The sequence below is a fragment of the Phocoena phocoena genome, chromosome 11 (assembly GCF_963924675.1).
Source record: "Phocoena phocoena chromosome 11, mPhoPho1.1, whole genome shotgun sequence".
NCBI classification, from domain to species: Eukaryota; Metazoa; Chordata; class Mammalia; order Artiodactyla; family Phocoenidae; genus Phocoena; species Phocoena phocoena.
In genome coordinates this window covers 58,624,283-58,640,909 of record NC_089229.1, presented here as the reverse complement: position 1 = coordinate 58,640,909, position 16,627 = coordinate 58,624,283, and the positions used below count along the sequence as shown (strand labels likewise).

Genomic DNA, 16,627 nt, shown 5'->3' with positions numbered 1-16,627 from the left:
TGACCCCTTGGTATATAGAGTAACCGTGATCCTTTTGGCCTTAATCCCTACATGGCTAAGCAAGCTGAATGAGATTACAAGGGACTGTGATTAAGAAGTGGGGGTCCTAAGTGTGGCCCTCTCTTGCTCCCTGACCCAGGGCTTCCTTCCCTGCTTTCCTGGCCGAGAGTGTATTTGGCCAAAGACAGGAGTTCTGAATCACTGCAGGATCAGAAGTCAGAGCTGTTTTGAGCAGAAAGGGCACTCCAGGAAGATGAAGTAGGCACCAGGTTAGTCTTATCAGCTACTAAAATGTTGAAAGCCTTCCATATTGGAAAGAAGTCACTGCCCTGAGCCCTCCAAGTACCTCCTAACTGTTCTAGCCTGCTCTCAAATTCCTATACCTCCCAGCACAGCAGGCAGCCTCCAGGCTCCTAGCTGGAGCTATGGGTAACATCTGTTCTGATTCATTGGTGACTGTTCCTTACCCGTATTATGCTTCTACCTCTCACTCCAAATCCCACGGTTAACCCAGTTTAGAAGGAGCACATGCCTGATTTCCCATCCTTGGAGAGCAACATCATGATGTGAGAGGTAGGAGGGGCAAAATATATGGAAAGAACAGAGAAAATGTAGTTTCTAGTAGTCAGAGGGAATCAAGGGCCCATCTGTGTAGAAATGGCTGCGAGGGAAGACGTAAGCTTCATCCACGGTGTTCTGGCCAGCCAACAGTGGGTCACCATTTGGCATGATTTCTTCAATCTTCATGCTGTTTCTGAAGACTAGATAGTCCAGAGAAAGAAGTCAGGCCCTGATCTTAGGCAAGGAGTTCCCAAAGCAGCAGGGAAAGTGAGAGAGGATGTCAGCAGAGGCCTAGACAGGGCCTGAGGGGGTCACTTAGGTGGGGCGGGGGAGGCGTGTGTGTATTTCCTAATAAAAGGAATCACAGGGATATAAGCCTTTCTCCAATGAGGAGCTCAGAACTGTCTTTTTCTGTAGTGGGTGAGGGAGGGGAGTTGGGAAAGGGAATGTGTCCCCTCTTCCCTAGCCCCATCTCATCACTTACTTTCCATGTTCTCAGTGTTCAAGTGTCTCAGATCATGGGGCAAATCCGGCTCTGGCAGTAGCTGTGAAAGAGGCTCTGGAATAGGCTCCAGCTTCAGTCCTGGTCCCAGGTCTGGCTCTGGGACTCTCTGTGACACCTCGCCTAGTGTGGGCTCCAGCACGGGCTCCAGAGTGGACTCCAGTGTGGGCTCCAGAGTGGACTCCAGCACAGGCTCCAGAGTGGACTCCAGCACAGGCTCCAGAGTGGACTCCAGCACGGGCTCCAGAGTAGACTCCATCACGGGCTCCAGAGTGGGCTCCAGAGTGGACTCCAGTGCTGGCCCCAAATCCAGCCCTGCCTCCAGCAGTGGCTCTAAGTCCAGGCCCGGCCCTGGCTCTGGCCCTGGTGCCAGCCCCAGATCCAGCTCGAATGACTCCAGTTCTGGCTCCAGCTTAAGCTCCGGCAGTTGTTGCAGCTCATCCACCTGTCTGGATACCCCAATACAGACAAAGGAGCAGGGATCAGTCGTTTAGGTAAAGTGGGGAATGGTAGAGAAAGCAGAGGCTATCTCTCTAGTCTAAAAGGCAACAGAGCAGAGGGCTTAAGGTTAACCAGAGGTTTAAATCCTATCATTTACTAGTTGGGTGACCTTAGGCAAAGTGACCTAACCTCTCTGAGCCTCAGATTTATCATCTGTAAAAAGGGAACAACAATACCTCATAATACTTGAGAGGCAGTAAGATGGTTAAAAGCACGGCTTTGGAATTTGACAGACCTGGATCATTGATTAGCCATGTATCTTAGGCATGCCACTTCACCACGCTAAACCTCAGGTTCCTCGGCTGAAAACACTAATGACAGTATCTTCTGCCTCATAGGACAATTATGAGGATTCAATAAATGAGAAAATGAACACAAAGCATTTAGCCCAGTGCCTGGAACATAATAAACTTTCAGTAAATGTGGCTGTTATCATTCATTACTGGCTCAAATGGGTTCTCATAAGGATTAAATTTTTAAAATGTTCTAAAAAAATCTAGTACCATGCTTGGCATTAAGTAGATGTCCATTAACATCAATGATTATGACTATTATTATCAGGGAACCCCTGTGGAGACAACCTAAGGATGGCAGCAGGAAAACAGAGAGGAGAGAGACTAAAAGAGCAGGAAACAAACCTAGAAGGCTGGGGAGTGTGGGTCAGTAGGAAAGAAGGCTGGAGAGACCGGCATTGGGCAGGTTTGGGTCACTATATCAGCCAAAAAGAGTTAGGGAAGATGGGCAAAGAGTTCACATCTCACCTGTTAGAGACCACAATGAGCTTATGTTTCAGGTATTTCTTCCGTTCCTGGAGATTAACTATGGGGGACAGACACAGGAGGCAGGGGAGGTCAGGAGATTGGACACATAGCCCCAGGGTCCCCTAGTGCAGGTGGTCCTGACAGTCATGTCTCCCTACTAACTAGCAGTGTCCCACAGACAAAGCCCTTAACTTCTTTGGATATCAGTTTTCCCACGCTGAAAGGAAAGAGTTAGATTTGTGGATGCCTGTGGATCCTTGCACTCTACCAGTGAAGTGTTATCAATGCTTCTCACCTTTCTCCTGGGAGTAGCACCCAAAAGCCTCATCCCGGGGGATTCGTGGGTAGAGGAAGCACAGTGGGTTCTCAGGTATGTTCTCTTCAGTGAGCAGCTGGTACTGGCTGATGATTTTGGCCAGCGGGAGTGACTGCAGCACCTCCTTGGTGAAGGGCTGCACAGAGTAGATGAGCACCTTATCTGGAGAGTGGATGCAGGAACAGGCAGGCTTGAGGGAAGAGGCTGGGCCTGGGAGCTCCCCACCCTGGCTGCCCAACCACAAATCTGCCGAGGGATTCAGGACAGAGCCAGGGAAGCCAAGGGCAGGCAGAGGGGCAGCAAGAGAGGCTGTGGAAACAGGAGGGCAGGGCAGCTGACCGTCATCTTGGTGTTCCACCCAGGAGCAGGTAATGCCCCCTTCCAATGTTTCACTGAAGCGCAGCAGAAAGGTGCCAGAGATGGTCTTCTTCAGCAGCCGGCGCTCCTGGCTCCGGCTTACAAAGCCCATGATGTGTCTGCAGCACAGAGAGCAGCTGTGAGGCCCTCCTGCCTCCTGCTCCCCTTGTAGAGGGACAGACTGCCAGGTCTGGGCCCTGGCTCTGCCACCTTGTTACAAACTGTTCCATGTTGGCCAAGTCATTTCACTTTACTGACAATATCCACCTCCCAGGGTTGGAAGAGGTGTGAAGCTGCGGTGAGGTCACACAGATGAAAAGCACCTTGTAAAAGGCAAAGTGCTACACAAATGGGCAGGCAGTGTGGTGGAAAGAGCATAGGCGTGAGGTCAGACAGGCCTCGGTTTGAATCTCAACTCTGCCCCTGGTGTAAGTCCTTTAACCTCTCTGAGCTCTCATTTCCTCCCTTGAGGGTGGCAACACCCATCGCCCAGCAAGGTTATAAGGATTACGTGAGAGAATTCATAAAAAGCACCCCGCAGGCTCTGGAACACAGTGGATGCTAGACAAATACGGGCTAGGAGACTATTACTGCAAACGTGAGGGGGTATGACCTGGCACCGGGTTCTGCTCTTTCCCCCTATTTGCCACGTGAGAGCGCACAGAGTCCACTCTCAAGCAGAGAAAGGCAGCAGGGAAGAAAGGGAGGCTGACCAAGGCCTTACCCATCGTTCCAGAGATCCTTCAGGTGGTCATGTACCAGGTCCAGAATTTTGTCGAGCCATGTCCAGAATGGTAGCTTGCCAGGGGGGCTCTCTCGCTGAAGGAGGAATGGAAAGGCAGGAAGAGATGTGGAACTGCCCTGGGTGTGGGGAAGGACTAGTAATTGGACGGGGGCCAAGGTCTAGCTGCACAGGACGCAGAGAGTTACCTTAATGAAATTGACCCAGGACAACAAGGCACCCTCAGTCTTGGAGTTCTGCCCTGTGGGCAGACAGACAGTTCAGATGACAGAAGGCAGGGCCAAGGGTCCTGGGACAGAAAGGATGGAGGGTGCGGGCAGACAGAGGCTGGGGAAATGCTGAGAGAAAAGAAGGTCTGTACCAAACAGCTTGTCCCGCAGCATGCCAAGCTGGTCTGAGTTGAGGCCTCGGCCAACGTAGGAGGAGAACTGCCAACTGAGAGCAGGGCCCAGCAAGTCCCAGGGGGCCTTGGCGGGGCTGGAGAAGAACTGCTGATTCTGCAGAGGTAGGAAGGGACCGGGTGGCTCAGAAGTAGTGCCCTCACACCAAACTTCCACACCCCTCCTTGCCACCCTTCACCTGTTGGCCCCCACCACCTACCTGGGGGTCTGAGCTGAGCAGATTGAACCAGAGAACCGAGGCCCAGGCGATTGAGAGTTGGTTCATGTTAGAAATAATCACCACAGGAAGAGTGTCTGTCTGGGGAGGAGACAGAAATCACAGAAGAGGGATGTGATGTTTCCAGCTGTAGACATCTGGTAAGGGCCAGACAATATTCCACCCTGAGAGGCTTCTGCTTAACCCCTCCTTAGGTCTTTCCCCAAACGCACTCCGTTTTCACTCACTTTCAGTTCCTGCTTCAGACCCTGGTAGGTGTATCTGACTGTGAAGCTGATAATGTGCAGTTCCTCTGTCACGGCTAGCAGCCCCTGGGACAGCAGAAGACAAAGTGATCAGTGTGCCTTTTGTTAAGCTCCTCCTGCCCCCCAACCCCCTGTCCAGGCCTCACCTTATTGCTGCCCTTTCCTGAACTACCTGAACGCTGCTCCATCAGTGTCTGTGAATTGAGGGGAGGGAGAGAGAATACCAGAGCAAGGACCCCAGGGTCCCTGGAACCCCTGCTTTGCCCTCAGGACTTCCCAAGGCCTGGGAACTTCCTCCAGCTTGTTCGATTGGAATACAACCTTTCTTACCAGGTAGCCGAAGTCCCAAATTAAGCCCTGACTCTGCCCTTTCTCAGGAGTCAAAGTTTTCTGGTTTGAGGTCAGAATGTTGAACTTCCGGAAGCTATTCCAAGGAGGAAGAAGATATATGCAGGTCAGGAGCAGAGTTATTCTAAAAACTCAGCAGGAAAATAACAAAAGTTCCACTTCATTTCAGACCTCCCCTTCTCCCTGTCCATACACCACCCACATCAACCTCCTCCTTGTTTGTGTCCCCATCAGGGCTGCCACATGTGATGGTACAGGTCATGCAGTGCACAAAAGTTTGCAGTGTCCTTGTCAGGCACATACCCTTGTGATTCAGGAGGATTTCTGTAAAGAAAAAAAAAATCACTGGGAAGCAAAATAGTGTAGAAGTTAGGAATTTGGTCTGTGGAATCAGACAGACCCGGGTTCAAACCCAAATCTGCAGCTCACCAGCTATGGGGCCTTGCACTAGAGACATAAATTATCTGAACTTGTTTCCTCATTTGAATAGTGCATTGATAATACCTAACTCATGGGGTTCCTGTGACAATTTTATTTTATTTATTTATTTTTATTATTATTATTTTTTTTTGCAGTACGCGGGCCTCTCACTGTTGGGGCCTCTCCCGTTGCAGAGCACAGGCTCCGGACGTGCAGGCTCAGCGGCCACGGCTCACGGGCCCAGCCGCTCCATGGCATGTGGGAACTTCTCGGACCGGGGCACGAACCCGTGTCCCCTGCATTGGCAGGCGGACTCTCAACCACTGCACCACCAGGGAAGCCCCCTGTGACAACTTTAAATTGGGTACTTGACAAGCTACATGTCACATAGTAAGCACTCAACAAAAGAGATGAGCTATTTCTATGAGGTAGGGATGGAAGGGAAAAGAACACAGCCCCAGGGCCCTGTTGTAAAGAGTAGGTGCCTCCTCCACCCCACCACCCCACTTCCTGGCCACCCCTTGGTCCCACCCTTCACCTGCCCCAACTTACCTGTCAATGGAGACTTCTGCAGTCAGTGACTCACTGCCTTCCTGGAGTCTCACCAGCAGCCTGCAAGGGAGGGAGGGAGATGGGGGAAAGTGGTCAACTTCAATCTCCTGGATAGACCAGATGTTTGAAAAAAACAAGGGAAGAGATTAGAAGAGGTAAAGAGATTGAGGGGAAAAGACAGAAGAAACAGCCAAGAGTGGGAAGATTTGTAAAACCAGAAAGCATCAGTGCCAGGGCTGGTAAAAGGAAGTAAGAATGAGTTCTGAAATGCCAACCTTGTTCGGACGGTGAACTTGCTCCCAGTCTTGAGGATGAGGGGTCGATGGGGAGTTTGGGGCATGCAGGGCTGGGTTTCTACTACAAAGGCTCTGGGGAGATGTGGAGAGAATATATAGAGGTCAGTATCTGTAAGAATGGCTCCCCTTGTCCCTTCCCTCTGGCCTCCCTCGAGGTCCCTCCCTGGCCTAGACCTGTGGAGCAGGCGAAGTAGCAGCTCTGTGACCTGGGCCTTCCGCAGATCCACCCCTTCGATCAGAGGGTCCCCCTTATAGGTGACCATGTGACTCAATCCCTTTAGCTCCTTCAGCAGCTGCCGCAGATGAAACAACATCTTTGCTCCAGCTGTGAACCTGGGTGACAGAATCCAAGGGAGAAAGAATCCATCAGTTTCCTGGAATCCCCAAACAGGCTCCAAGAGCTCCCCTTTAACTATGTGGAAAGTCAGAAACTGATTGGGACAAAAAAGAATCCAGGAAGCATGTGAAAGATTTTTCAACTTTGTTCATAACCTAAGGAATGAATATCAAAGCCGCTTTCACATGTAAAATTGATAAAAGATTTATTAACATAATAGAGCTAACTTTCACATGATGCTTGATATGTACTTTTTTTTTTTTTTTTTTTTTTTGCGATACCCAGGCCTCTCACTGTTGTGGCCTCTCCCGTTGCAGAGCACAGGCTCCGGATGCACAGGCTCAGCGGCCATGGCTCACGGGCCCAGCCGCTCCGCGGCATGTGGGATCCTCCCAGACCGGGGCACGAACCCGTGTCCCCTGCATCGGCAGGCGGCAGGCGGACGCTCAACCACTGCGCCACCAGGGAAGCCCTGATATGTACTTTTTTTTTTTTGTGTTACGCGGGCCTCTCACTGCCGTGGCCTCTCCCGTTGCGGAGCACAGGCTCTGGACGTGCAGGCTCAGCAGCCATGGCTCACGGGCCTAGCCGCTCCGCGGCATGTGGGATCCTCCCAGACCGGGGCACGAACCCGCGTCCTCTGCATCGGCAGGCGGACTCCCAACCACTGCGCCACCAGGGAAGCCCCCCTGATATGTACTTTTTATTCTAAGTGCATGCATAGGGTTAATTCTTACAACAACCCTATGAGGTAGGTACTATTATTATCCCTATTTTACAGATGGTAAAGCTAAGGCACAGAAAGATTAAAGTGACTTGCTCAAGGTCATAAAACTAGTAAGGGATGAAGTTGTATGTGTTTTACTGTCTATATAATAAGAAATAATAATAATAGGCAATATGGTAACAGGAAAACAATTATCCACTACATAAGAACAAACAGATTGGGATAGCAGTTTGGAACTATTTTTTTAAAAAGCTTCAGGGTACTCCCCTGGTGGTCCAGTGGTTAAGACTCCACACTTCCAATGCAAGGGGCGCGGGTTCAATCCCTAGTCGGGGAACTAAGATCCCACATGCTGCGTGGTGTGGCCAAAAAATCTATAAAAAATAAAAAGCTTCAAAAAATGTATATACATTTTGCAGTATTCCATTTCTAAGATATATCCTAAGGAAATAATCAGACAAACAAATGGACAAACACAGATGTTCATAGTTCATAGCTTTGTTTTCTGTAATAGAAAAATTAGAAACAATTGGTATTGGGTATATAAATTATGGCATATTGACATCATGGAATACTATGCAACCATTAAAAATAATGATATAGACACAAATTTTTAACAAGAAAAAATTTTCAAAAACATTAAATTATAAAAATTACAAGACAGTATATATATGATATAATCTGAGCTCTGTTTAAAATAGATGTATATTTGTGAATATGCACAGGGAAAATCTGGAAAAATGTATTCAAAAGCATTAACAGGGGACTTCCCTGGTGGTCCAATGGTTAAGACTTCACCTTCCAATGCAGGGGGTGTGGGTTCGATCCCTGGTCGGGGAGCTAAGATCCCACATGCCTCACGGCCAAAAAACCAAAACATAAAACAGAAACAATATTGTAACAAATTCAATAAAGAGTTTAAAAATGGTCCACATCAAAAAATTTTTTTAAAAAAGCATTAACAGTGGTTACCTCTGAATGATCAGATTATGCACATGGGTAATTTTTCTCTTTTAAGTTTTCTGAAATTTTTCCAATTAGTGTATTTTATATTTACAATCAGAAAAAGAAATACAGCTCTTTGTATTAAAAACAATGAAACAAAAGAACAACACAGTAACAGCACCACCACCAAGAAAAGGTATTGGGTTGGCCAAAAAGTTAGTTCAGTTTTAAGTAAAAACAAAAAACACATTTTTCATTTTCACCAAGAATTTTATCGAACAATGCATTCACTAACCGAGCGAACTTTTTGGCCAATCCAATATATACTTTAACCCAGGAATATCACTTCTGATAACTTACATTACAGAAATAATTGGAGATGTAAATAAAGATGGAGCTATGAGGTTATTTACTGCAGCACTGTTTAAAATAGCAAGAAATCACTCACAGGCCATAATTTGCCAACCCCTGTACAAAATGATGAATACGTGTGCAACTGTAATGTAAATACTTATCCTGTACCCTAAGCCCTATATAATTGTTTTCAATTTATCTGAACAGTGGTATATTTTTTTTTATATTAAATTTTATTGGAGAATAGTTGCTTTACAATTTTGTGTTACTTTCTGCTGTACAGCAAAGTGAATCAACTACATGTATACATATATTCCCTCTTTTTTGGATTTCCTTTCCATTTAGGTCACCACAGAGCACTGAGTAGAGTTCCCTGTTCTATACAGTAGGTTCTCATTAGTTATCTATTTTTTTTTTTTTTTTTTTTTTTTTGCGGTATGTGGGCCTCTCACTGTTGTGGCCTCTCCCGTTGCGGAGCACAGGCTCCGGACGCGCAGGCTCAGCAGCCATGGCTCATGGGCCCAGCCGCTCAGCGGCATGTGGGATCTTCCCGGACCGGGGCACGAACCCGCGTCCCCTGCATCGGCAGGCGGACTCTCAACCACTGCGCCACCAGGGAAGCCCAGTTATCTATTTTATACATAGTATCAATAGTATATATATGTCAATCCCAGTCTCCCAGTTCATTCCACGGGTGCCCCCCCATTGGTATATTTTTAATAGTTTAAATTATAATAAATTTTCTCATGACGAAATATCTAAATAATAGGTATTTTTCAAATATGTTGAAGGACACATTAGTTATTTTTTTCTACATCACAATAAAATTAATATAAAATAAGGAGTTTACTGGAAAACAAATAAAGAAATTTGTTTAGGGCTTCCCTGGTGGCGCAGTGGTTAAGAATCCGCCTGCCAATGCAGGGGACACAGGTTCAAGCCCTGGTCCGGGAAGATCCCACATGTCGCGGAGCAACCAAGCCTGTGCGCCACAACTACTGAGCCTGCGTTCTAGAGCCCAGGAGCCACAACTACTGAGCCCATGTGCCACAACTACTGAAGCCCGCGCGCCTAGAGCCCGTGCTCCGCAACAAGAGAAGCCACCGCAATGAGAAGCCTGTGCACCGCAATGAAGAGTAGCCTCCGCTCACCGCAACTAGAGAAAGCCCGCGCACAGCAACGAAGACCCAATACAGCCAAAAAAAGAAAAAAAAAAAAAGTATCATGCGTAGGGACTTCCGTGATGGTCCAGTGGTTAAGACTCCACCCTTCCACTGTAGGGGGTGCGGGTTTGATCCCTAGTTGGGGAATGATCCCACATCCCATATGCTGTGTGGCATGGCCAAAAGATGCAAAAAATAAAAGTATCATGGGCACGGGTAAATATGATATACTGCTAAGTTAAAAAAAACAAACAAACCCACAGGTCTCAAAATAGTATGAACAGTATGATTCAATTTTTGTTTAATAATATTATAGTAGCTACATCTGGATATTAAGGTAACTGGTAATTTTTTTTTTTTGGCATTATATTCACTGCACTAAAAAAAAGGTAAAACAATATTTCTCGGGTGATTAAGCAGGAAGGAGATATCGGATTGTGGATCCATTCATTACTTTCCCCAAAGCAAAGATTGGGCTCTGGGCTCCCTGAGTGGTGAGAATGAAGAGCAGAGCATAGCTGCAGTCAGACAAGGGAGCTGGGATCATTCTGGGGAGCAGAGATTAAGGAGGGCAATATCTCTTGTCATATACAGAGCATTATAACCTACAAAGCACAGGGGGGAGTTAGGACTAGGGCCAGGTGAGCACGAGGGTGGGGAGGTGCCTCTCACCACTTCTCCAACTGCTCCAACCCTCCATCCGGGGGACCTCCAATGCAGGCTTGCTGCTGCTGAACTTTCCACTCCTCCAACTTGGGCAGCAGTAGCTCAATTAGGGTAGTTAATCGGCCTAGCAGTGTTTTGGCGGCATCTAGCACCTCCTATGAAAGACATAAAGTGAGTGCTCAGAGCCTCTCACCATCACCCTCCACCATTCAACCAGGGATGAAGAGACAAAGAAGCCAAGGCTAGGAGGCCAGGGCTCCCGATGCCTCATTTTCCCCAGTTCCCTGCTGCCCACTCCCTCTGTCTTCTGCCACCCACCTTTCTCCTTCTGTCCAGTTCATTGAGCGTTTCCTGCAGAATGTCCTGCTGTCTGGTCTGATGGGGGTCCAAAGAGGGTGTCCTTGCTGGACAGCAGGAGCAGGAGTGAGACAAATGCTCAGACCTAGGGCTCCTCCCCCTCTCCTTCCCAGCCCAGACCTCAGCCAGAGTCAGGAGTGGGGAGTTCTGAAGGGAGAAGAAGGGGAACCAACCAAAGCACAGGCACCTCTGGGCCCTCATGCAAATTCTGAATGGTCTTGCTAGAACCAGAAGCCCACTCAATCTGCTAAGGCAGTTTCCCAAGCATCCCCTCCAACATTCACTAGCTGTCCCTCAGCCACACCTCCAGCCTGACCTCTACAACATACCCTGGCACCTCCAGCTTTGCAATGGCAGCAGGACTGTAACCAGCAAGATGCAGCCGAAGGTGATTATTGCTTACTGGGGCTTTCCCCTTCTGCTCTATTCTACCCTTGGCCTCCCAGTAGGCATCTTTCTCCCACCCCTCAATGTGCTTTCTACCTGAGGTCTGGATCTTATATCGGAAGCAGAAGACATCCTGCTGGTCTTTCAGTTGGCTGATGGATTTCACCAGCTTCTGCAGAGGAGATGAGACCCTGATGAGGCTGCTTCTGTGAGAGGAGGCAGGCTGAGTCCTGCCCACCCTGGCTCTGCCACATCTACCAACCTCCATCATAGCCTTTAATTCCAGGATCCGGGATTCAATCTCATGCTGCTGGCTCTCCCCAGGTGCTGCAAGGGCTGGTTCTCCTTGCTCCTGAAATAAGAGGCTCTGAGCACATTTCAACTCTGATCTTTCATCCCTGAAATCCAGGCCTGAAATGAAACCACAGGATGTGGAGGGATCTTGTTCTGAGGTAAATTTGCTGAGTCCTTTGCAGGATCCCTCTCTACTCCAGGAGCTTTCAACATCACCACCAAATTGTTCTCACCGACTGAGCCCTCTGAGCCTGGGTCAGAATTCTTTTTTCTTCCAGAAGGAGATTAAAGATCATCTCAGCCAATTGGGTAGCACCCTGGGGAAAGGCCTGCAGTAGGAAAAGAGAAAGGATTGATTTAACTTAACTGCCATCAATGAACTACCACCTCAGGCTCTCCCCACCAGTGACCTCAGTATTCTCCCCTTCTTCAGGGTCCCAAGCCCTACCCCTTTTCACCACTGCTCCCCCAAACCCTAGCCTCTTTCCAAATAGGTCATCTAGACTATGTCCTTCTCTCTGACAGTGATCTCCCAAGTCCAGACTGTGTCCCATTTTCCCCAGATCTTCCCCTGTCCTTTGAACCTCCAGGTCCTGTTCCATGTTCCATACCCTAACACGTACTCCTCTACACTCAGCTGCCATTCCTACTTTGTTATTCCTGGCTCCTCCAAGTACCTGAATGTCCCGATAGAATTTTCGCAAGTTGTGCTGTAGCAACAAACACTCAGGGTCCTGGCTGCAGCGGCTACACTCATAGTTCAGTTGGTCCAAGAAGTGGAAGAACAGCATATTAGCCTTGGCCTCATCATTGCCCAGTGCAGCTTCCTGCCTAGGGACCAGGAAGGACAAGGATTAGTATCTCTGCAGGGTTGCTACCATCTTGAGGCCTTCCAACCCCTTCCTGCCCTTGGTGTCTCCAGGATCCTGGGGGCTCAGAAGAAAGAAATCATTTTTCTCATCCCCCCAACTTCCTGAAGGCCTCACCAGTTCTGATCTTCAATCCAGACAGACAAGTTCTGTCGAATGTCCACCGGCAGGAGGCTATTTGAATAGAGCTGGTGCAGCTGATCCTGAAATGGGCTGTCAAGATTCTGCAGCATCTCCCACTGCGCCATTTGGGGTCTGAGCCTAAAGGATGCATGTTCCCAATTGGAAATTTTGCTGGACTAAACCATCCACAGTCTCGTGATTGTTTATCATTACAAATTTTAAAAAATGTTTAATTATTCAGGTAAGAAAAAATACAGAAAAAAAGTAAAGTCTAGATTGACTCCACTCCCAATCTCGGTCCCTTTTCCTCCTCTCCGGAAGTAACCAATATTATCAGTTTGGCATATATTCTTCCAGGGAGTACTATTTAAGAGCTCCAATATGTAGGCCTTTTTGTTTCAATGGTAATTTTCAAACACACAACAAGGTAGAGTGAGTAGTACAAGGATCATCCATGTACCCATTCAACAAACATGTATGATACTTCCGCAATCTCATTTCATCTATCTCCCCCAATGAATTTATTTTAAATTTATTTGTTTGTGTTTGTATTCACTTATGCTGGAGCGTTTAAAGGTCAGTCTTAAGTATTTAAAAAAAGCGTTTTAAATTATTTATTTATTTTTGGCCACACCACACGGCATGCAGGATTTTAGTTCCCCCACCAGGGATTGAACCCACTGCAGTGGAAGCGTGGAGTCTTAACCACTAGACCACCAGGGAAGTCTCAGTCTTAAGTATATATTTCAGCATTATCCCGGCTGGCCCCAAAGCTTTATCAGAGGCTGAACCTCCTTGGAGATAAACTGCTCTCCATGTTGGAAGGAGGAGCTCCATTCTCTAGAAGATGTTTAAGTTATTTAAATACTGTGTAAGGGGTCACTCAATCCCTAAGATTGTGACACTTTTATGACTTCTGTCAATCTGATTCTTCATGTGGATTATTAAGTTCATGAGAAAATTCACTCAAAACTTGTTCTTGCCTGCCACCAAGCAGGCTGGGTGGAGTCCTTCTCCCTACCTTTCCCCGCCCACTGCCATCTGTCTGTTTAGGAAATCAAAACTTCTTGCAGCCTGAACCTAACAAAAAAAAATTAACACCCACGTCTGTGGTTTAAAAAAAGGTCACATGATTTTATTACAAATCAAATGCTTGGGGTGGGAAAGATTCTTTTCCACCAGTACAAATAATCATGAGCTGCCTTTCTACCTCTGGGAAGTAGGAACTAGGGAAGTAAAGAATTGGGCAGGGGCTCCTACTTTTCACTTTAACCCTTTAGTAGTGCTTGACTTTTTACACTATGTACTTGTATTGCTTTTAAAAAACAAACGACGAGGCCCCAGCTCCTAAGGAACTAATTGGCTGGTATTAATAAAGCAAAGCGGCAAGTAAACCCTGAGGTTTAAATACGAAAAACAAAACCAAAAAACCTGGCCTTCTTAAATAGGTTGCAAGCACGCAGGTTAAGGGCTGTAAACTCCTTTTTTCTCCAGTTATCCAACACCCTTTTAGGCGCGTATTTTGTGCTCAATAAGCTTTTCTGAAAAGAACTCTATTTTTTTCTTTCTTTTTTTTGGTAAGAATCAAAAATAACAGACCGGAAGGTAAAAGCGTTGGCCAAGACACTGAACCAATGCAACAATGCCAGGTTTCGGGTCTTGGAAGTTGCAGGGGCGTTTCTGGAGGGCGGGGTGCGTTACGGTTGGGGACCTAGGTTGGACAGGAGGATGAAGGAGGCGACAGCTCCTGTTTCAACCTGGGGACAGAGTCTGAACCCTGCGGGGCGTACCCCCCAGGGCCTGCCTGCCCTCTCAGAGAGAAACTCGCGCCTCCACCCACACCCCCACGCACCTTCTCTGGGCCGGTACCTGGTTAGAGACTCAGCCCCCGCTCCCTCCAGTAGCTGTGGTCCAGGCTCCCGGTCCCCAAAGAGAGCTCTGGCACCAGGGCCTCCCGCGCTGCCCTCGGTTTCCGCCCGCCTCTCGAACCCGCCCCCTTGCCACAGGCTTGAGTAAGCAGCTGAACCCCGGAGCTCGCTATTCCCATAGAGCCGCCCCGTCACTGGCTGCCATTCAGCCAACCTCTTCTCCAGGCTGTGAGTTCATTGGCGCCACCACAACTCCTCCTTCTCTGCGAGGCGGGACAAGCGGAGCCGAAACCGCACCTCTAACTGCAGCGATTGGTAGGAAAGCTCAAGTAAGCCCTGCCCCGTATCTGCGGAGGGAGGAATCCAATGCACAGAAGAGCTCAGGGCGGAAACAGCTGATTTCCGAGAACCAGCACCTACGCAGCGGAACCGAGACTGGCTCAGGACCTTGGAGGCGCTGAGCTAACAAGCGAGGCGGAATTTCGACATATTGGGACAGGAAGGGGAGGGCTTAAGTAATAACAAAAACAACAAAAGCCTATTTATTGTTGGTACCGTGCTAAGCATTAGGACACCGTACCGTTTTTAATTTCCACGAAACCCATTGCAAATCATTATTCTTTAGAAATTTAAAAAACTGAGTTTGGAGAAAGAAGGTACTAGTCAATGGTCGCTGAAGCTCTAACAAGTGGAGCCTGGATTCAAAGCCAAATCCTCTGATTCCGAACCACAAACTTTAAAATTTCTACATTTTACAGTACTGCCTTCCTCCTTGATAAAAAAAAATCAGAGATTTGGATTTTGAACACACACGTACAACTTGTCGGAATATTAGATCTAGTCATCATGTTTACCACTTTTTTTTTTGGCTGCACTGCGCTGGCATGCAGGATCTTAGTTTCCCCACCAGGGATCAAACCCGCACCCCCTGCAGTGGAAGTGTGGATTCTTAACCACTGGGCCGCCAGGGAAGTCCCACCACCTTCTTTTATAATTGATTGATTGATTGCTACGCAGCTTACGGGGCTCTTAGTTCCCCGACCAGGGATTGAACCTGGCCCCTTGGGCAGTGAAAGAGTGGAGTCCTAACCACTGGACAGCCAAGGAATTCCATACCATCTTCTTTTATATCTCAGTAGTATTCCCATCCCTAGGATCTAAGCCATAGTCATAGAGTAAGGTCCACTGCCAGTAAGGAACTGAACTTACTACTGATACCAAAGGGCCCATGGTAGTTGTTTCTTCCAGGTGACTCAATTTGAGGTGCCCCCCAAGACCTCCTTGCTGGTCTCTGGTGGAGGGCTGTTCACCTCTCTCTCATTATAATACTGGATCACCCGCTGAACCCCAGACTTCACTATAGGTTTAAGTGCAGTACTGATCATTACTCCCGTGGGCCCCCCTGACAATCCAGCCATGGCCATCAGAAGTTCATAACCCAGATCTATGACCCCGTCTTGGCCTCGTTCCTTGGCCTTGTCCGAGCAGTTCTGAACAGCATAATACAATGCTGTGCCCAGGTTGTAGAAGGTTCCCACTCCTGGCAACAGCTGGACGACATTGTGCACACTCTGCTCCCGCTCCTGCTCACAGTCCTTGATGGAGAGGGATCGTCGGGCCCTCTCTGGGTCTGGGTGCTCCCTGGCCAACAGCTGCAGAGCAGAGGCCAGGGCATCCACTGACACTCCCGTCCCTGTGCTTCTGCTTTTCTCGAGCTCTTGAAGATGTCTGATGAGGATCTGTGTCGCCTTTACACTCCCCTGGCGGTAGAGCTGAAGCTGCAGGACCCGTACATCAGCTTGACAGCCAGCATTCTCCAAGGCAATCATCAGGGGCAGGCCTACCAGGAACTTGGGGAGAAGGGCCATGTGGGTGAAGCCAGGCAGGGATTTGGGGAGCAGGGCCCGGCAAGACAATGGGGCTGAGGAAGGTAGCCAGGATCCCAAGGATGAGTGAAGGTGCACCAAGACGTTTGTCTGGTTTCCATATGAAATGGCATCCACAGCGTGCAGAAGGAAGCAGCAAAGAAGTAGCTCAGCTGGTACCATGATGAGTCTGAGACCACGCATGTCCAGAGCAGAGTGCACTGGAGATGGGAGAAACCAGAAACATACAAACCGTTTCCGTCAGGACTGTGGTCCAAAAGGAGCCCGGGACTCAGGAAGAACCTCATCTATCACCTCCAAACTTCTGTTCTTTTTAGCTACAGGACTGAGAAACAGGAAATGCAACCCAGTTGTTCCCTCTTGGCCTTCTCCATCTTCAGGTCTTCCTCTGCCTGATTTCCACCCATTTAATAGGGAGCCCCAAATTACCAC

The 16,627-nt window shown here is 48.2% G+C and overlaps 2 protein-coding genes across 8 annotated transcripts; both read right to left on the bottom strand.

Annotated features, from left to right (window-relative positions):
* Positions 1 to 543: 543 nt before the first annotated feature.
* Positions 544 to 14,351, bottom strand: STAT2 (signal transducer and activator of transcription 2). Of its 7 annotated transcripts, XR_010656349.1 has the most exons (25): positions 14,311 to 14,351; positions 12,436 to 12,579; positions 12,127 to 12,280; positions 11,683 to 11,778; positions 11,418 to 11,507; positions 11,252 to 11,327; positions 10,730 to 10,815; positions 10,418 to 10,566; positions 6,394 to 6,552; positions 6,199 to 6,291; positions 5,924 to 5,983; positions 5,255 to 5,275; positions 4,934 to 5,027; positions 4,750 to 4,797; positions 4,586 to 4,669; positions 4,341 to 4,439; positions 4,102 to 4,237; positions 3,929 to 3,981; positions 3,723 to 3,817; positions 2,981 to 3,117; positions 2,621 to 2,803; positions 2,326 to 2,383; positions 1,354 to 1,512; positions 1,046 to 1,232; positions 544 to 761 (listed from the first exon to the last, which is right to left on the bottom strand). XR_010656349.1 is itself a non-coding variant. In XM_065887594.1 (24 exons), the coding sequence occupies exons 1-24, from the start codon at positions 12,564 to 12,566 to the stop codon at positions 619 to 621; spliced, it is 2,607 nt and encodes an 868-aa protein (XP_065743666.1). The 7 variants fall into 7 exon arrangements, 6 of the variants coding, with proteins under 6 accessions (XP_065743666.1, XP_065743667.1, XP_065743670.1 ...); XM_065887594.1 differs by lacking the exon at positions 14,311 to 14,351 and having other exon boundaries at positions 619 to 761; positions 1,046 to 1,220; positions 1,326 to 1,512; positions 12,436 to 12,566; XM_065887595.1 differs by lacking the exon at positions 14,311 to 14,351 and having other exon boundaries at positions 619 to 761; positions 1,046 to 1,220; positions 1,326 to 1,512; positions 11,683 to 11,766; positions 12,436 to 12,566.
* Positions 14,352 to 15,434: 1,083 nt separating this feature from the next.
* APOF (apolipoprotein F) lies at positions 15,435 to 16,387 on the bottom strand. Its single transcript, XM_065888336.1, is given in 2 exon segments — positions 15,435 to 15,568; positions 15,571 to 16,387. Coding segments are annotated over 2 exon segments (942 nt in total). The 5' UTR covers positions 16,379 to 16,387.
* Between the last annotated feature and the right edge of the window lie 240 nt (positions 16,388 to 16,627).

Excerpts from the sequence above, each read along its gene's own strand:
- STAT2 (XM_065887594.1), bottom strand. The coding sequence starts at position 12,566 with ATGGCGCAGTGGGAGATGCTGCAGAATCTTGACAGCCCATTTCAGGAT. Across the intron at positions 10,816-11,251 it reads ATATAAGATCCAGACCTCAG|CAAGGACACCCTCTTTGGAC; the intron begins GTAGAAAGCACA and ends CCTGCTGTCCAG. Across the intron at positions 5,984-6,198 it reads AAGTTCACCGTCCGAACAAG|GCTGCTGGTGAGACTCCAGG; the intron begins GTTGGCATTTCA and ends CCTCCCTTGCAG.